This window comes from Dama dama, chromosome 2 (assembly GCF_033118175.1).
Source record: "Dama dama isolate Ldn47 chromosome 2, ASM3311817v1, whole genome shotgun sequence".
In the NCBI taxonomy this organism is placed as follows: domain Eukaryota; kingdom Metazoa; phylum Chordata; class Mammalia; order Artiodactyla; family Cervidae; genus Dama; species Dama dama.
This window is the reverse complement of record NC_083682.1, coordinates 14,117,881-14,138,763: the sequence shown is the minus strand read 5'-3', so window position 1 is coordinate 14,138,763 and position 20,883 is coordinate 14,117,881. Positions and strand designations below refer to the sequence as shown.

Below are 20,883 nucleotides of genomic sequence, written 5' to 3'. Positions count from 1 at the left end.
TGATTACTGGAAAAATCATAACTTTAAATATATAAGCATTGCCATACCCAAAATATGTCCTACACTTCTCTCTTCATGCCTTTGCCCTCCTCCATTTCCTCTGCCTGTGATAATGTTCTTACATTGACCATTTTACCAAATTCTAGCCATCTTATCAGTTTCATCTGTTCACTCAGCAAGCATTTTCTTGGTGCCTATTACCTGTCAGTAGGAATACAAAGGTGAGTGTGTCATGGACTATTCCATCACAATCCGCAAAGTACAACAGTTTTTGTACCCTTTGCCTGTGTAATTCACGTGATGTTCATCATGGATGCACCAATATGCCTGCCCACTCTTGGGCATTTTCTGCTTTTCTACAGACTCTGATGTAGAGTTTATGACTTAAGTTCATTGCAATTCTTATTTTATAGGCTCTGGCTCCCTTTTTCTCATGCAGTTCATTGATTTCAAATTCCACTTGTTGTTTGATGTCTTTCTTAATCTCTTCAAATCTAGTGAATCAGTTTCTCCTTCATTCTCCGGCGAGAGTCTCTTGTTTCTGTACTGGGTTATTTATATCGCTCTGTCTTGCGTTACAGTCGAGAAGTGACCACTGTACACCCAGCTCCTTCCTGTGTCTCCCAGGGCACCACACACAACTCTTCCTTCTCCAGTAAATACTTGCCCAGCTGAATTGCAATTAGGTGGCTTCTTGACCAAATCAGGAAGTAAATATGGGTGGGGAAGCTGAGCTTTGCGTAACTGGTTCACCAAGTCTGTATCTGGGAGGAAAGCAGAGTGGACTTTGGATCTTTTTAAACACATCCCCAAACCCAACCCAGTGTGTTCACTCTCTAAGGAAAAAGAAGCCACCTACAGCAAAGAACTGGGAATAGACAGACAGAAGTGAGAGAGACTTTGCTGCTGGCAGAGCAAAGTGAGTACCCTTGATCTAATAGTTTCTGTGGATAACTGAGGGGCGGTGATAAGGTTTGCTTCCAAATGAGATTTGAATGAACCTGGGGGTGGGGTGGAGCATGTGGCAGGGTTTATGGTACCAGCTTTTGGGGGTCTGCTCCAAAAAAGAGTAGAAAAAGAAAAGAAAATTTTAAACCAGACCAGAATTCACAAGTAACCTGTGTGTGTTTATATATATATATATGTATATATATATATATATATTCTTTTTCGTATATATATATATTCTTTTTCAGATTCTTTTTCATTATAGGCTATTACAAGACATTGAGTATAGTTCCCTGTGCTATACAGTAGGTCCTTGTTATTTATTTTATTGCACTTGTTTTTCAGCAGCATGAATCCAACGACTTCAGCAGGTCCCACGGCCAACTCTGTGTTTGTGGTGACACCCCCAAATGGGTATACGGTGTTCCCTGGGGGCATGTCTCAGGTGCCCCTATATCCAAACTTCCAGTCCCAAGTCCATGTAATTCACGGGAACCCACCTGGTTTGTGGCCATCTGTGAGTCAGCAACCCACAGAGAGAACCCTAAAAGAAGGCAAAACCTTAGGGGTAAGTGAAACTTCACTCTGCAGGGAGGGGTGGGGGGATTACATGGCTGAAGCTGGAGGAGTGGGGAGTTTTGGAAATACGGACACTCCAAATCCATAGGTGGGGTTGGAGCTGACCTGGCCTCACCAAACTCAGACCTATGAGAAAGCTCAGCTGGGCAGCATCACTAGGGCCTCTGTTTAGGACCTTGTATTTTTTGACTCAGGCATTTTAGGAAAGAGGAAGAAAAGCAATGGGGGAAAAAAAAGCAGTAAGCTGACACCTGTGTTGATCCATGTGGCTTCTGGAAGAAAGTGGTTTCAGCAGACCATGAGGTGAAATTTAAAAGAGCTTGAATGGAATATCTGCCCAAGAAGGAAAAAAGCACATTAGAGAACTAACAAACTAAGGGAGCCCAACAACTTTCCCCCTAAGAGGTTGTTCTGGGTAGTTCAAGGAGAGGCCCATTTCATTGCAGTGTCTGGATTCTGATCCAGACTGTCTGGAGCTCAAATCCTAGCCCCACCCCCATTCACTGTCCAAGGGATGTCAATAAATATAATCTGTAGGCCAATTTGTATCTGCCATATTTACAAAATACCCAATCATTCCATTTCTGAGACTTAGTCCTCCAGGTATACCTGCACATGCGAGAAATGTGACATGTATGAGCTTACCCATGGCCACACAGCTGGTGATCACAAAAGAATGGAAACAACCAAAATATCCATCAACATAATCCTGGTTAAAGCCATGTATTGTAACTCCAAAGAGTGAAATGTAGTGAAGCTTTAAAAAGAACAAGTAAGCTTTTAGTGCAACAATGTGAACATAACCCCAAGATGTGACATTAATGGGAAAAAAAACAGAGACAGACATTGCATATAATTTGTTATTGTGCAAATTTAAGGAAATAATATATTCATATCTGCTGCCATGTTTGTCATCTATATACCATTAGACATATGTACGGTATTTGTGAGAACATACCCTACATGAGTTTCCAAGGGCTGCCATCGCAAAGTGCCATAAACTGGGTGGCTTCAAGCAACAGAATTTTATTCTCACAGTTCTGGAGGCCAAACACAATCAAACTGTCCTCAGGGCCATGCTTTCTCTGAAGGATAGGTCCTTCAGAGGAGGAACCACTAGGGAAGGGTCTGTTCCAGGCCTCTCTCCTAGTAGTAGTTCCTTGATTTGTGGCAGCATAACTTCAATCCTGACAGCCCTGACAGCCATGGCGTTTTCCTGTGTTCATGAATGTCTCTCCACATGGCATTCTCTTTCAAAGGACAGCAGTCAGGGACTTCCCTGGTGGTCTAGCGGTTAGTGCTCAGCACTTCCACTGCAAGGGGTATGGGTTTAATAGCCAAGGAACTAAGATCCTGCATGTCACATGGCGTGGCCAAAAAATTTAAAAAGGACAGCAGTCATATAAGATTAAGGGTTTCCTAGGTGGTGCTGTTGTAAAGAATCTGCCTGCCAATGCAGAAAATGCAGGAGATGCAATTTTGATCCATGGATCAGGAAGATCCCCTGGAGAAGTAAATGTAAACCTACTCCAGTATTCTTGCCTGGAAAATCCCATGGACAGAGGAGCCTGGCGGGCTACAGTCTATGGGGTCGTAAAGAGTCAGACACGACTAAGCACACACGCACATATAGGATTAGGGGTTCAGCCTACTCCAACACACCTTACATGACCTAGTTTTATCTGCAGTGACAGTATTTCCAAACAAAGCTATAATCTGAGGTGCTGGGGATCAGAATGTCAGCACACGAATTTGATGGAGGAGAGGCAGACACTATTCAATCCATAACAATATCCTAAAGACATAAGTGATGAGCATGAAGATTTATCTACAAAGATGTTCATCACAGTGTTATTTATAATATGAAAAAAATAAACAGTCTAACCCATACAACCTCTCTGCTCCGATGATTGCATGGAATATCCACACAACAGAATCTGGGCAGCCCTCAAAAAAACATAAGTTTGAAGGATATTTAATTTCACGGGGACATGTTTGTGATGAAATGCTCAATCTATAGAGACATTGTGAATTATCCACGTATATATCTGAAAAGAATAATGGAACTTTATCCAGCAAAATGTAAACCATTGTTTTCTGTGAGTGAGGGGGAATGGTGGGCAGTTTTTATTTCAATTTCATATTTTTCCATATTATGTTTTGGACCAGGGAAACAAACGATTTATTAAAATAAAAAGGGGGCAGAATCCAGACTCAGAAACGAAGGCTTCCATTTGTGGCTCTCCTGACAGGCCATCCAGATCCTGATTGGCCTGGTTCACCTTGGCCTTGGTTCCGTCATGGCGACTGTCTTCATAGGGAGCTACACTGCTATCTCATTCTACGGAGGCTTTCCCTTCTGGGGAGGCATCTGGGTGAGTAATACGAGTCACCTCGCAACCAAGTTCTCGGAATGTGCCAGCACACTCTGGGCCACTTTGTCAACTTGTGCCCTGCAGTTTCCCAGCCAAAGGGGCAGGCTGGATGGAATCCCAGCTCAGGTCTTGTTCACCAAGCGAACTACTTTGCTTGGGCTGCCCTGACGAGTACCACTGACTGGGTGACCTACAACACAGAAATGTAGTATCTCACAGTTCTAGAGGGCAGAGATCTGAGATCAAAGTGCCAGCAGGTTTGGTTTCTTCTTAGGCCTCTTACCTTGGCTAGCAAACAACTGTCTCTTCCCCTGAGTCTTTGCATGGTTGTGTGTGGGGGTGTGTGTGTGTATACCCTAATGAAAATGTGTGTGTGTGTATACCCTAATGAAAATGTGTGTGTGCATGTGTGTATACCCTAATGAAAATGTGTGTGTGTGTGTATACCCTAATGAAAATGTGTGTGTGTGTATACCCTAATGAAAATGTGTGTGTGCATGTGTGTATACCCTAATGAAAATGTGTGTGTGTGTGTGTATACCCTAATGAAAATGTGTGTGTGTGGGTGTGTGTATATACCCTAATGAAAATGTGTGTGTGTGTGTGTGTGTTTACCCTAATGAAAATGTGTGTGTGTGTATACCCTAATGAAAATGTGTGTGTGTGTATACCTTAATGAAAGGCTGCTGCTACAAGCTGAGCTGTGAACAACGCTGGGATTTTTGGCCTCTGAAGAAGAGGAATTTGATCTGGGGCGAGTGACAAGGCTTGATTGCTCAGAGCTTTTTGTGTAATAAAGTTTTATTAAAGTATAAAAGAGATAGAGAAAGCTTCTGACATAGACATCAGAAGGGGACAGAAAGAGTACCCCCTTGTTAGTTTTTAGCAAGGAATTATATACCTATTAGCAAGCTACTAATTAGTGAAAGGGAATACCTCAAAACTGAGAGAGTTGCACCAGGCCCCTCACCCACAACATGTATGTTGAGATAGTACAAGGTGAGTCATCCCCGGCCATAAAACAATTGACATGAATCTCGAAGAAAGGCAGATTTCCAAGCAAATACATAGTTCATTAACATAGCTTAAGGAAGAGATTTCCATGAGAAAAACACATTGGTTAGCTCAAGGTTTGAGAGAAAGTTAAGTTCAGACAGAAGCAGGTGTCACCATGACAACACAGGATTAGAAGTGAAAAGAAAAGAAATGTCTAGCACTTGTACTTTTATTTCCTCCTGCTTCTTGGGGACCTCTGGCTTCCCTACCAAGGCCATTAACACTCTCACTAATCTCCTCGTTTCATAAGAATCTAAGTTATATTGGTTTAGGTCCAAGTCCAACACTGATGATCCCCTTTAACTTTAGTCAGCTCTTTTTTAAGTCAAATTTTATGGTTGTTGTTTGGTTGATTTTTTCAATTATTTATTTGTTTATTTGGCTGTGCTGCAACTTAGTTGCAGTACCCAGGCTCAGTAGTTGTGTGCATGGGCTTAGTTGCCCTGTGGCAGGTGGGATCTTAGTTCCCTGACCACATATCGAACCCACATCCCTTGCGTTGCAAGGCAGATTCCTAACCACTGGACCACCATGAAAGTCCCCCTTAACCATCTATTTAAAGCCCCTGTCTCCAAAGAGAGTCATATTCAGAGGTACTGTAGGTTAGGGCTTCAGAAGATATATTCTGAGGGGTCATAATTCATTCATAACACCAAGGGTTACAAGACAATGCAAGACAGCATTCACTCAGAAAGGCCACTTTCCTAATCCACCCACCCCAGAGGACAGGGAACGTTTTTCTAGTTTATCAACCCAGAGGAACTACTGTTTTCTAATTCCCACAAAAGCACCCATGTTTAAAAAAATACATTGGGAACAGCCCTCAAGTGTTCAATGTAGACCCACAGCCTGAACTCCAGGAGAAAAGCATTTCCACCCATGCTCAAGGGTCAATAAGCCACTAAAAAAATTCGGACTCAGCTTAGAGTCCACGGAAGGGCTTCTGAGTCCCCATTCTGGTAAAATACTTAGGGGGTGTTTTCTGTCAAAGTCCATAGCTTTCATCAGATTCTCAGAATGATTTGTGACTCCCTAGAAGGTTATTTAACTTATATGCAGAGTACATCACGAGAAACGCTGGGCTGGATGGAGCACAAGCTGGAATCAAGATTGCCAGAAGAAATATCAATAACCTCAGGTATGCAGATGACACCACCCTGATGGCAGAAAGCGAAGAAGAACTAAAGAGCCTCTTGATGAAAATGAAAGAGGAGAGTGAAAAACCTGGCTTAAAACTCAACATTCAAAAAACAAAGATCATGGCATCTGGTCCCATCACTTCATGGCAAATAGATGGGAAAAGAGTGGAAACAGTGACAGACTTTATTTTCTTGGGCTCCAAAATCACTGCAGATGGTGACTGCAGCCATGAAATTAAAAGACACTTGCTCCTTGGAAGAAAAGTTATGACCAACCTAGACAGCATATTAAAAAGCAGAGACATTACTTTGCCAACAAAGGTCCATCTAGTCAAAGCTTTGGTTTTTCCAGTCATCATGTATGGATGTAAGTTGGACTATAAAGAAAGCTGAGCGCTGACAAATTGATGCTTTTGATCTGTGGTATTGGGGAAGACTCTTGAGAGTCCCTTGGACTGCAAGGAAATCCAACCAGTCCATCCTAAAGGAAATCAGTCCTGAATACTCATTGGATGCTGAAGCTGAAACCCCAATCCTTTGGCCTGATGCGAAAAACTAACACATTTGAAAAGACCCTGATGCTGGGAAAAATTGAAGGCAGGAGGAGAAGGGGATGACAGAGGATGAGATGGTTGGATGGCATCACCGACTCAATGGACATGAGTTTGGATAAACTCCGGGAGCCCAAGTTGATGATGGACAGGGAAGCCTGGCATGCTGCAGTCCATGGGGTCGCAAAGAGTTGGACACAAATGAGCGACTGAACTGAACTGAGAAGGAGTACAAGTCCTTTCTCTTCTCCAACGCATTGTCTTTAAGATTGTTTTGCATTCTCCCTAGTATCCTCCTCCTACACACACACACACACACACACACTCACGCACACACGTGCGTACATACACACTCCTTCTTCCCCCTCCACCCACCAGTCTCCTTTTCCTCCCTGCTGTTAATACAGTCTGTCCCTCAACTCACATACCTGTCTATGACTCAAATGCAACTTTTCTGACAAACAACAAAATTCCAGAGTAACCTAGATGTCAGCCAAAGTCACCTTATCCCGTGAGATTTAAATAAAATAGCCTGGGGCTTCCCTGGTGGCTCAGGGATAAAATATCCGCCTGTCAATGCAGGAAATAAGCCACGAAGATCCTACAAGCCTCTGAGCTGCTGAGCCCATGCACCACAGTTATTGAGCCTGTGCCCTAGAGCCGGGGAACCACAACTACTAAAGCTCACGAGCCCTAGAGGCCATGCTCTGCAACAAGAGAAGCTATTGTAATGAGAAGCCTGTGTACCCCAACTAGAGAGTAATCCCCACTCTTCACAACTAGAGAAAGGCTAGCACAGCAATGAAGACCCAGTACAGTCAAATATAAAATGAATAAATACATGAAATTAAAGGGAACAGGCCTCAAAAGTTTAAGGACTACTGCAATAAATTTCACAATAAATAAATAAATAAAATAGAACAGCCTAGAGTTAGCCCTCACCCTCATTCCCACACAATATCTGCAAAATGGCAGGGTTTATGCTCTAGGGAATGTCTTTCTTTGGGTCACTGCTCCCTCTCTCTTTCTCTAGCTCCCATCTGTCCTCTCCTGAGATTCTGGTCTTCTCTCTGCTCTACACAGACCTAACTTGGGACCAACCCCTCTTCCTGCCCCCAAGCACTCACAGGGCACCTGTTCTGTATCACTAACTTTAATGGAGTTCGGGGCAGCAGAAAGGACTAACAAGCCAGACAAAGAACACCCTGCTATTGAGCGTTAGCCTCCACTGAGTATTAAGTGCCCAGTGGCCGCCCTGACATTTCAAATGCCTCACTGGCCATCTCCTCTTCCGCCAGGATGCTCAGTGACCGTCAGCCCTCCTCCGTTTTTCTGCAGTTTTGTTCTTAGCTGCCTTGTTGACTCCAGGACTGTCTTTCTATTTCTTAAAGCTCACTAATGCCTTCTTCTAAAACAAAGGCCCGTCTCCCTTGGCATCTCAAAAGGGCCAGCAGGAACATCAGAAATCCAGCCTTTTGTCCCCTATCTTCTTCATCAATTCTCTATAAACAGAAGGCTGTACAATTGAAATTCGTTTTTACACTTCTAGGAAATATGGAATTCCCCTTAGAAGGCATAAGCCACTCGAGGCAGTCTTCATTGTAAATCACCATTTACACTCCCAGGCACTTGCATCCTCCCTGACTGGGAGCAGGTAGAGGGTGGGGGTTAGTACCATGGGATCCGGAGTCAACTCCTTGAATCTGACTCTCAACTCTGCTACTTTCTGGGTGGTCTTGGATGCATTATTTTAAATCTCTAAGCCACAGGACTTCCCTGGTGGTCCAGTGGTTAAGAATCCTCGCTTCCACTTCAGGGGTGCAGCGGGTTCAATCCACGGTCGAGGAACTAAGATCCTGCATGCTGCACAGTGTGGCAAAAAATAAAAAGCAGGATGTAAATAAATAAATCTCTAAACCAGTGCCCGATGGGACATGATGCAGTTAAATAAGGTAAAGTTATAAGAAACACTTCATGTAGTGCTCAGCAAAGCTTTTTCTAAACAGTGGCTGATGCCCTTTCAGACCACTGTTGCTGCCATCTTGGGCAAATGATGGTAGGTAATCTCACCAGCCGCTGTGCCTACAGAATACCAGTGCTGGGATAAATGCACTCAATCTACCTTGCAATTCCCATATTGGACGTTCAGTTTTGTAGACATGTGACACTTTTCTGAGTCACTAAAAGGTACTCACCTAGGTGTACAGACAGGCAAGGACTAAGGTTGGGTTAAAACATCTCAAAGCAGTAAAGCTGGTAGCCTTTCCTTCTCCCCATCCTGAGCACCTGTGCCCAGCTGAATTCTAAGATGTGGGTGGGAAACCAACAAGATATGCATGTGGAAAAGTAAAAGAAAAAGAAATAAACAACATTTACTCTGTATAGGATCTACTATGTGCAAGATACACTAAATGCCAGATAAGGGGCATACACTTTCTAGTGACAATGATACATGTCTTCCTAGACATGTCATTTTCCTCTTTTTCAAATGAGGAAATAAATATTTCAGAAATGAATAATTTACCCAAGATCACATGAGATTCAAGCCAGAATTTACAACCAGTCTGCTGGATCCTACTTCACTGCCCTGTGATGTGGTGCAAGACAGGCCCTCATTCATCCATTCATTCATTCTTTCCCCTCATGTTGAGCTGGGGTCTCAGCAGAGGAACATAGTGTGTGTGAGAGAATATGTGTGTAAACAGAATCATGGGAGCCTGAAGACGGGGGCCCTAACCCCTGACCTCTTTCTAAACCACCTCTCCTCCGTGCCAGTTTATCATTTCAGGATCCCTCTCGGTGTTGGCAGAAAAGCACTCACGACCTTCTTGTCTGGTAAGTCACATCCTGGGACTGTCTCTCCCAGCTGGGAACCTATAGGAAAGACACACCAGGGGGGAAAGAAGATTAAGCCCTCCCTCATCCACACACCTACTCACAACCAGACATGGGACTCTGACACATTGTTGTTCAGTCACTCAATCATGTCTGACTCTTTGTGACCCCCATGGTCTGCAGCACGCCAGGCTTCCCTGTCCTTCACCATCTCCCTGAGTTTGCTCAGACTTATGTCCGTTGAGTTGATGATGCCATCCAACCATCTCATCCTCTGTTGCCCCCTTCTCCTCCTGCCCTCAATCTTTCCCAGCATCAGGGTCTTTTCCGATGAGTCAGCTCTTTGGCCAAAGTATTGGAGTTTCAGCTTCAGTATCAGTCCTTCCAATGAATATTAAGTGTTGATTTTCTTTAGGATTGACAAGTTTGATCTCCTTGCTGTCCAAGGGACTCTCAAGAGTCTTCTTCAGCCCCACAGTTCAGAAGCATCAATTCTTCTGACACTTGCTCACAGATAATCACAGGGCCACATGAACCTGGCCAGAGTCCCAAAAAGGAAAATGTCTAGAGGACTTAGGGGAGGGAAGGGCAACATAGCCACATTAGTTAGGGCATCAGAGAGTGGAGAGAAAGAATAGCTTCCCAAGGATGCTCTTACAGGAGGAGGCACAGAGTTCCCAGGGGCCCAGGGCTCCCCAGCAGCTGAGCAGCACACAGATCAGTCCCCCATTTCTTCAGGACAGCCAAGGAGGCTCAGGCACCTGCCCCTCTAAGGAATCCAGCCAAAGGAGCTCTGTAAATCAGCCTGGACAAGGCTTCATGGTCCCCTAGCAGTATGCCCAGAAAGTACCCTGGTTCCTCTCACAAGCAGGTTATCTAGCCTAAGAGGCTTCAAGATAGCCAGGTCCCTACACCAGAGGAAATCTATTTGAAAATCTCCAAAGGAAAGCTCAAAATTATGGGCATGTCTATTTACACCTGGGCTTCCCTAAGCGGCTCAGAAGTAAAGAATTTGCCTATCAAAGCAGAAGACATGGGTTCGATTCCTGGGTCAGAAAGATCCCCTGGAGAAGGAAATGGCAACTCACTCCAGTATTCTTGCCTGGGAATTCCCATGGACAGAGGAGCCTGGGGGCCTACAGTCCATGGAGTCACAAAGAGTCAGACATGACTGAGGCGACTAAACAACAACTTTCTGCATGTGGCCCAGAATCATGGGCCACCAGAGCGTGTCACATTCCAAGACATCAGAGGTTGATCCTCCTGCCCATCTCCTATGGGATAAAAGGATGGAGTGTTTCCCAAAGATTATTCTTGGGGACGCTTTTCCGATGACATACTCTGAAGATGGGTAGGTAAACTTGGAGAGATTTCTATTTATTAGCCCACCCAACCCCCACTGAAGATCCATAATCCTTGTTAAAGGCTCTTATAAGTCCTTCAGCAAAGACCTGTTTAACTTTGTTTAACTTAACTTTGTTTCAAAGTTAATTTAGCCCCCAAACTTTCTGTTTAAAAAATTAAATTAAAAAAATTTTTTTTAATATTTATTTACTTTTGGTTTCCCCGGGTCTTTGTTACCTTACAAGGGCTTTTCCCCTAGTTGCAGTGAGTGAGGGCTACTCTCCAGTTGCAGTGTAAGGGCTTCTCACTGCAGCGACTTCTCTTGTTGCAGAGCACGGGGCTCTAGGCTCACAGGCTTCAGCAGTTGTGGTGCATGGGCTTCATTGCTCTGTGGCATGTGGGATCTTCCCAGACCAGGGATGGAACCCATATCTCTTGCATTGGCAGGTGAATTCTTTTACCACTGAGCCACCAGGGAAACCCCAGCCACACTCCTTTCTGCACAAAACACTGCCTTGTTTGCTGCAGAACTGATTCTGGGAAATCCTGTTAAGAAATACTTGCTGAGTCGCTGCTCATCTCAGTTACAATTGTTTTCCTCTCCCACTCTGACCCTTTGTATCTTTTTCAGCTGAATAGCAGCGTGGGCTTCAACATCGTCAGTGCAATCTTCTCCATGGTTGGACTCATGCTCTTCATTGTAGATTTAATTGTCATGGCTCCCTACGCCTACCCTGACTACAATCCTCACTCTTCCACCTGGGGCCGGGTGAGTTCCCTCCTGACCAGTGTTCCCCTGGGTTCCGCCCTAGCTGGGTTTAGAAATTGTTGGAAAGGGCCTGACATGTGTGTTTTTGAAATATGGTTTTCCCAGGGTATATGCCCAATAGTGGGATTGCTGGGTCTTATGGTTGTTCTGTTTTTACTTTTTTAAGGACCCTCCATACCTATTTATATTCCTACCAACAGTGTGAAAGGATTCCCTTTTCTCCATACCCTCTCTAGCATTTATTTGTGGATTTTTTGATGATGGTCATTCTGAATGGTGGAAGGTGATACCTGATGGTAGTTTTGATTTGCATTTCTCTAATAATTAATGATGTTGAACATCTTTTCAAGTGCCTCTTGACCATCTGTGTGTCTTCTTTGGAGAAATGTCTATTTAGGTCCTCTGCCCATTTTTTGATTGGGTTGTTCATTTTTTTTTATTGAGTTGCATGAGCTGTTTGTATGTTTCGGAGATTAATCCTTTGACCATTGCTTCACTTGCAAATATTTTCTCCCATTCTGAAGGTTGTCTTTTTGGCTTATTTACAGTTTCCTTTGCTATGCAAACTTTTTAAGTTTAATTAGGTCCCATTTGTTTATTTTTGTTTTTATTTTCATTCCTCTAGAAGGTGGGTCAATAAAGATCTTGCTGTAATTTATATCAAAGAGTGTTTTTCCTATGCTTTCCTCTAAAAGCTTTATAGTGTCCAGTCTTACATTTAGGCTTTTAATCCATTTTGAGTTTATTTTTGTGTATGGTGTCAGGTAGTGTTCTAATCTCATTCTTTTACATGCAGCTATCCGGTTTTCCGAGCACCACTTATTGAAGAGACTCTCTTGTCTCCATTTTGTGTTCTTGCTTCTTTTGTGATAGATTAGGTGACCATAGGTATGTAGGTTTGTCTCTGGGCTTTCTGTCCTATACCATTGATGTTTATTTCTGTTTTATGTGCCAGTACCATCCTGTCTTGATTACTGTAGCTTTGTATAGTCTGAAGTCAAGGAGCCTGATGCCTTCAGCTCTGTTTAAAAAGACACATGTATCCCAATGTTCATTGTAGTACTGTTTATAATAGCCAGGACATGAAACCAAACTAAGTGTCCACTGAGAGATGAGTGAATAAAGAAGATATGGTACATTTATACAATAGAATGTTACTCAGCCATAAAAAGAATGAAACTGAGTCATTTGTAGAGATATGGATGGACCTAGAGTCTGTCATACAGAGTAAAGTAAGTCAGAAAGAGAAAAATGCATACCATATATTAACACATATGTGTGGAATTTAGTAAAATGGTACATATCAGTCTAGTTCCCAGGGCAGGCATACAGACACAGATGTAGAGAACGGATGTGTGGGCACTGGGCAGGAAAAGAAGGGTGAGATGAATTAGGGGACCAGTTTGCTATAAATACACTGGACTTCCCGGTAGCAATACACTACTATAAAATAGTTAGCTAGTGGGAACCTGTGCTATAGCAGAGAGCTCAGTTCAGTGTTCTGTGATGAGCTAGATGGGTGAGGTGTGGGGGGAGGGATGCCCAAGAAGGAGGGGATATGTGTATGTTTATAGCTGATTCACTTTGTGGTACAGCAGAAGCTAACACAACATTGTAAAGCAATTATATTCCAATAAAAAAAAGAAGAAAGGGCCCAACAACCAAACTTCTCCAAGTGCGGTAAGAATGGCAACAGAGTTTAAAGTCCCTGATCATTCTTAGTTTCTACTTTTGTAAAACAGTATCTGCCACATGACACTGTTAGGAAATTTTTTAATTTATAATTTCATTTATGTCACTATACATTTAATGCATATGTACCTGCCAACCTGCCTCTTCTCACTTTGTTGCCTTCCTCCCCATCACTAGGGACAAGGAGTCAGCAAAGATTTTCTGTAAAGGGTGAGAGAGTAAATATCTAAGTCTTTGCAGGCCATCTGGTCTCTGTTGCAACTACTCCCCCCTATCTTGTAGTGGGAGCACAGCCATAGAAAATACAGAAACAAATGAGCTTGACTGTATGCTGATAAAACTTTATTGACAAAAATAGGCAACAGGCAGGATGTAACCATAATTTGCCAACCTGTGCTCTATATCAGTGCCATCCAATAGAAATAGAACATGAGCCATGTATATGATTCTGAATTTTCCAGTCATCATCCTGGAAGGGGGTGAATAAATGGAATTAATTTTATTAATATGTTTTATTTAACCCAATAGATTCAAATGTCATTTCATCATGTAATTCGAGTAGAAAATTATCTGATATTTCATATTTGAGATATGAAGTCTTTGGTTTTCTTTTAAATTTATTTATTTTAATTGGAGGCTACTCACTTTACAGTATTGTAGTGGTTTTGCCATACACTGACATGACTCAGCCATGGGTGTACATGTGTTCCCCATCCTGAGCCCCCCTCCCACATCCCTCCCCATCCCATCCCTCTGGGTCGTCCCAGTGCACCAGCCCTGAGCACCCGTCTCCTGCAATTAACTTGGACTAGCAGTCTGTTTCACATATGATAATATACATATTTCAGGTATTTGAAATCCAGGGTGTATTTTGCACTTGCGGCCTAGCCACATCTCAAGTGTTCGGCTCGTGGCTGCTGGATACAAGAAACCAGCTATAGATGAGTCTCGTGTAAATTCAACCTCTCCATCTGTACAGCAAGGTTCATCTCCTCCCCCTGCCCATGGCCTTTCTTCTATATCAACCATTCTCCCCTCTGACTGGAGCTTTCCCATCAGCATATGAACATGCTTTTGTTCCCTCCATTGTAAAAAAAACCAACCAACCTTCTCTTGGGCCAGATACCACCCTATTTCTTTGGTCCTCTTTGCAGAAAAATCCTAAAAAGATTTGTCTGCCCCCACCATCTCCCACTCTCTCTCCTCTTACATTTGCACTTGAGCCCACTCTAATCAGACTTTCTGCTTCACTTCTCCAAAAACTTCCTATGTCCCCAGTCAGCACTCCTCTGTGATGGATGTCTCACGATGTTTAGGCTGCTCCCTGCAGCTGGTCCTCCTCCTCTCTCTCTCCTCCCTCTCCTTTGCTGGTTCTGCTCTTTTCCCCAGTCTCCTAGGCTGTCCTTGGTCCTCTTTTATTCCCCTGCTTGCACTGCCTTGGCAATCTCATCTGCTGGTAACCACAAACACCTTCTCCAGAGTAAAGAGCACCAACCCAAATCTCTCTCCCAAACTCCAGTCTCTTGTGATCTACTGTCCACACAACATCTTGAAATGAACATATCCAACTCTCATCTCCAGATTTTACTTCCCAAACCTTCCCTTGGATTTCGTTATCCTGGTTGATGACAACTGCATCATTCCAGTCACTCAGGATAAACCTTGGAGTAATCATTGACCCTCTCTTTTTCTCACGCCTCCCTGCCAATTCCTCAGGGAATCCTGTTGGCTCTACCTTTAAAATGCATCCAGCATCCAACCATTTTCACCAGTTTCTCCAGTTCCTCTCTGGTCAGAGTTACCATCACCTCTCAGCTTCCTAATGATACCAACTAGGGCTCTTGGCCTTCCCCAATCAATTGAAATTGACTAGAGGTCAGACAAGAAATTCAAGCAAGGTTTTATAGGGGCCCCTGTTGCAGCAGGGGGTGAGTGAGGACAAACAACAGGTTCCCCTGCTTCCTCACTATGGGAGGCAGGGGGACGGTGTGAGCTTGTTCCTTGTATAGAGTGAAGGTAGGACTTCCCAGGTGGCTCAGTGGTAAAGAACCCACCTGCCAGTACAGGAGATGTGGGTTCCATCCCTTGTTCGGGAAGATGCCCCAGAGAAGGAAATGCAACCCACTCCAGTATTCTTGCCTGGAAAATCTCACAAACAGAGAAGCTTAGTGGGCTATAGTCCATGGAATCGGGAGAGAGTCAGACATGAGTTAGTGATTAAATAACAACAGGAGTGTGTCCAGGGGTTGGGCCAGAGGGGTGGCTTTGGTGTTTTGCCCACCCCCCAGGTGGTGTTGTGTGCCTTGGACATGGGCAGTGTGCTGCTTTTGCTCCTAACACCCTGGTTTTTCTCCAGGCTCTTCAGAAGTGGCAGTTGGGTTTTTTGGTTTCTTTGTATCTTTTGTCCATAATTTTGCCCCAACTGAACACGCACACAGTTATTTTTAGTCCCATATAGTTTCTTTGTATTTTGTTGTTCAAGAAGAGGTGCCTCCAGGTACAAGCATTGCAGCATTGCTGCAGAGGGTCCCAGCTCCCAGCCTGTTTCACTAACCACTCTCTCTGCTCCTCCCTTGTCTCCTTACAGCTGTAAGGACAGCAACTAGAGTGAGAGTGAGCCTTTCTGAGATGTAACATCATATCACTTCTCTGCTCAAAACCTGCCACTGCTCCCACTTTACTCACACACACCCAAAAAAAGCCAACATCCTTAGAGGAGCCTAAAGATGCTGGCCTCGTGGCCCCTGACCCCACTCTCTGGCTCTCCCCCACTTGAACCACACTAACCTCCTTGATGTTTCCACAAACACACCAGGCATGTTTCCATCTTCAGGCTTGGGAAGGTCCCTCAGATATCCCACCAGCCCCCTCTGTCCTTCAGGCTGTTTCTTAGTAACCACCTTCTCAAAGAGACCCACCTGAATGACAGAACCATTGCACTTAAAAGCATTACCTACACTATCCTAGGATCCTTCTCCCCCACATCCACAATTTACTTCCCAGTATATTGCGGTCCTTTAATGGACCGGAACCTGGTGGTCTGGATTCGACAAAAAGAAAGTGAAAGAGAGAGCTGGAGGGAGGAAGAGAGAGAGAGAGAGAGAGAGAAAGAAAGAAAGACACGGGGACCCAAGCTCTGATGGAGCAAGGGTATTTTATTAGCAGAAATTCAGGCTTATGTATCTTTAGTAGATGATTACTCAGCTATTACACAGGATTAAATTTTATCAATAGTCACAACATGGATAGTCTAATACATACAAGGTTGCTGATGCAGAGAAGAGTCACTGAAGGGAGTTACTGAAAGGAATCCAAGCAGATACCATTTCTCATGAGATCAGTCCTTAGAGCTGCATGCAGCTCTACTCATTCCCAGAATAGGAACTGATAAGGAATAGAGGATTTATGAGAAATGGAAAACAGCATGCAGGAATCCTCCTGTTAAATGTTCCCTGACACCAGTAGCCTTAACCATCATCTGACAAACTCTGCAATTTACTTGTCTGTTATATTTCATGCTTACTAACTGTCTCCTCCCACCAGAATACAAGCTTCATAAGGGCAGGGACATTTTTCTGTTTCATTCACTGTCCTGTCTCAATACCCAGGCCCATGTCTGGAACATGATTGACAGCTCATAACCATTTGTCAAATGAATGCATAAATGTGCCTGGCATGACCTATACTCGGTAAATAGAAAACATTAATTGTTATTTGTTTTGATCAGAAGTCCTTCCCAAGACTTTTGTCTCCAAGATTTGTGAGAAAAGCCTCACCCCAGAGAACCTATTGACCATGTCCATGTCTTTTATCAAAAGTACCTTGAGTTTCTCCCCTTCTGGAAACACTTTATGGCTCCCAGTTGCTTTAGGATTAAAGTCTAAATTCCTCGGCCAGGTATTTATTGCTGCCCAGAGACCTGGCTCCAACTCTATGTGCCTTGCTGCTCACTTCCCTTCCAATCCCTTGCTCCCCCTGACATCCAGCTCCTCCCACCCCCTCACCCCACCCCATCCCCATCCTCCCCCCAACCCCCCACCCAGAAAGTTGGGCACTGGAGAAGGCTTGCATCTTTTCCTGCTGGGAAATAGGGGGCATGGGGTGCTCATTGTAAGAAATGAGGAGGCAGATGCAGGTTGAAGAGCTGAGGGAGGAGGGGTGGGTGGGAGGGAAAGAGGGTCAGGAAAGACTAAACCACGCAGCACTGCCAACACCCTGGAGTGGAAGCTGCAGAAACTTTAAGTCAGAAAACTTGGCTTCTAATCTTAGTTCTGCCCATATCAGATCTCAGAAAGAGAACTCCTCCTATCCCAGCTGCCCACCCCACTCTCAGACCTCAGGCCTGACATCTGAACAAGAAGAGCTGGACTTCATCTGATCTTTGTAAATGATGACCCAAGGGCTGGGGTGCTCCAGGAGCTCAACAAGCATGAATTAATGCCCATCAAATGATGCATGTCTAAACTCTGTGCGTGTGTGCGCTCAGTAGCTCAGTCATGTCCAGCTCTTTGTGACTCTATGAACTGTAGCCCACCAGGCTCCTATCTCCATGAGATTTCCCAGGCAAGAATACTGGAGTGGGTTGCCATTTCCTACACCTGGGGAATCTTCCCAACCCAGGGGTCAAACTCACGTCTCTTGTGTCTCCTTCATTGGCAGGCATTGGCAGATTCTTTACCACTGAACCACCTGGGAAATCCATCTGAGCTGCTTGAAGGACCCCTTTTCCATGAAGGGTTTTCTTTGTAAAAGAATTGTGTTAAAAACAACTTTAGAAAGGGCCAGAGTCATTTGAAAACACTCTTCCTTCCTGAAGCTCTGTGATTCTTTGACTAAGACCTCATCATCCCACCTTTCCATTTGTTTGGACCACCCTCTCCTACCCCCACCCTCTCTAACTCACGTAGGGTGAATTCCATCTCTCTTTCCCTCACTCATTTATAGCTCTTAACTCTGTCTGATGTGGATTGTAATTATCCACATCCGTATCTGTCTCCCTCACTCAACTGTGCTTCTTGGGTTTCTTCTCTGAGCCCCTTGTACCAAATAGATATTTAGTAAATACTTGCTAAATTGAGAGGGAGGCAAAGGAAAGGAGGAAAGATGGGGCCTCTCCAAAAGGGAGAATTCTCTGAGCAGCTGACTCTCACCTATGTCATTTTAAAATTATAATCAATAACATATATTTGGTACCTACTACCATGTACTGTACACTTTTACTTTCATATTTAGTATTTCATGTGATTGGAATCCATATGGTAATTGGGGTCTTTCAGCCCTGTTCTTTAAGATGAAAATAGATTCTACTCAAACTCTCTCCTCAGGCACAGTGGGAGACCCCATTCTCCTGGGTAATCTTGGAGAATAGCAAGGAAGGGGCTTGGATTTCTCCAGGTCCTTAGGTGAAATCTATTTTTGTTGAACTAGTTCAAATTTGGGGGCCTTTCACTCACTCTTTTTTCCCAAGCCTAAGACAGCCCCAATTACTTCCCTCTACAAAATGGCACTGTCACAAGCCAAGAGAATGACTTCAGTAGCTGACTTTCTCTAAAGGTTCGGAGAGATGGTAGAGGTTTACATCAGAGCCTAGGAAACTACTGATTCCTGGAGATTAGATACTCCTGTTTTGTGAAGTGTCATCTTCTCATGAGATGCCTTTTTCTGCAGCTGCCACCTTCCCACCACCTTGCTCAGTCCCATCTTTCTCCTCTACCCATGCTACTTCTCTCTGTGGCTTGTCCGTACTCCCAAATTTCTATTCACTTCCTACACAGAACAGTTCCACTGTTTCACTGTCTGACTCCAGACCATACCCTCAGGTCCCTGATATCTGAAGCAAGGTGTCAAGGGGTTTCCCTAGACAGTGACTATCCTCTCTTTTAGGGCAGCATTGCTAGTAAGTGTTAAGATAAAATTTCTTTCACAAACACACTTGGCCTTCACAAAAACCCAGTGAGGTATTTTCCCCACTAAGCTGAGATGAGGTTAGAGGACTTCATCAAAGCCATAGAGATAGCCACTGCAGAGTCAGAGCTCAGACTCCCAGACTTGCACTCAGGTCCTCCCGGTCCATTCTGGTTCCAGGTCCCTGGAATGGCCATTTCTGGTTTGCTGCTCATCTTCTGCCTCCTGGAGGTGTGCATTGCAATTGCATCTGCCCACTTTGGCTGCCAGCTGACCTGCTACCAAACCAACAATGTGAGTCCCAGAGGCTCCTCGGAGGATGGGAAGAGGTCCCAAAGAGGGTGGAGATTAGAGGACTCATCCTACTCCCCTTCCTGTCCAGGAGCAGGAGGGCTCCCTTGGTACCTAAAGGCATGCCCAGTCCTTCTTGCTTCATCACTGGTACACTTCCTGTTTGCCTGTGTTTTCCAGGTGGGCGTGGTGATCCCAAATGTCTACGTGACAAACCCAGTGGTCATCCCAGAACCAGAGAACTCGCCACCAAATTATTCTGGGGTCCAGGGTGACAAATAAGCAAAGCCAAATGTTCTAGAAGCATTTTTCACTGGAACCCAAAAGAATACCTCCTCTATCTGGGCTCCTGAAACCAGATTCTTCCTTCCCTGACAATCTAAAGGAAACATCTCTCCAATGGCATGTGTTCCTGGACTTCATTCCATTCAGCCTGGTAGATTGTGCTGTTCTTCTTTCAAAGAGTAGACAAAAATTTAAAATGGATTTTAATAAGAAAAGTTCTTCCCTAGGTCATCCATGCATGGGTGCCTTTGTGCCACACATGTCTAGATAACCTAAACTTCATTCTTTCCATTGTTCATTCATTTAATAAAAATGCACTGAGGCTTTGATATGTTTAAGACTCTAGTCACAGCAAAAGGATGGTGAACACTGGGGAACACAACTGCCCTTGACCTCAAGGAAATTCTGGCCTCAGAAGAGAGGACAATATACAGGCAATTTTCTCTGACTTGGAGAAGAAATGTGGGGATATGTAGCGAGAGAACAGACAGGGATCTGATTTGTCTGGCAGTGAATCAAAAAGGAATGTGGAAAGCATTGATTGCAGCAACATGTATGGACCTAAAAATGACCATACTAAGTGAAGAAGTCAGACAGAGAAAGACAAATATCACATATAACTCATATGTGGAATATAATTTTAAAAATTGATACAAATGAATTTATTTACAAAACAGAAACAGACTTACAGATATCAAGAACAAACTTTTGGTAACCAAAGGAGAAACGTGGTGGGGAGAGATAAATCAGGAGCTTGGGATGAACATTCACACACTACTACATATAAATAGATAACCAGCAAGGACCTATTGTATAGCACAGGGAACTCTACTCAATATTCTGTGATAACCTATATGAGAAAAGAATCTGTAAAAAGAATGAATATGTGTATATGTATAACTGATTCACTTTGCTATATACCCAAAACTAACACAACATTGTACATCAGCTATACTCCAAAATTTTTTTTTAATTAAAAAAAAAATAAAAGGAATGAGGAAAGCAGAGAACAAGGCAAGTTGAGGAAGCAACATTTTTAGTGCAATAAGAAAGCCGACTGTGTTGGGAAGATCTTTCCAAAGAGTGAGTTATCCACTAAAATGATCAATCCCTTT

General features: G+C 43.8%; 1 protein-coding gene across 1 annotated transcript; it reads left to right on the top strand.

Annotated features, from left to right (window-relative positions):
* Positions 1-760: 760 nt before the first annotated feature.
* MS4A8 (membrane spanning 4-domains A8) lies at positions 761-20,097 on the top strand. Its single transcript, XM_061166542.1, has 7 exons — positions 761-919; positions 1,294-1,516; positions 3,780-3,902; positions 9,424-9,483; positions 11,459-11,596; positions 19,373-19,486; positions 19,664-20,097. The coding sequence occupies exons 2-7, from the start codon at positions 1,298-1,300 to the stop codon at positions 19,763-19,765; spliced, it is 756 nt and encodes a 251-aa protein (XP_061022525.1). The 5' UTR covers positions 761-919; positions 1,294-1,297; the 3' UTR covers positions 19,766-20,097.
* The last annotated feature ends 786 nt before the right edge of the window (positions 20,098-20,883 follow it).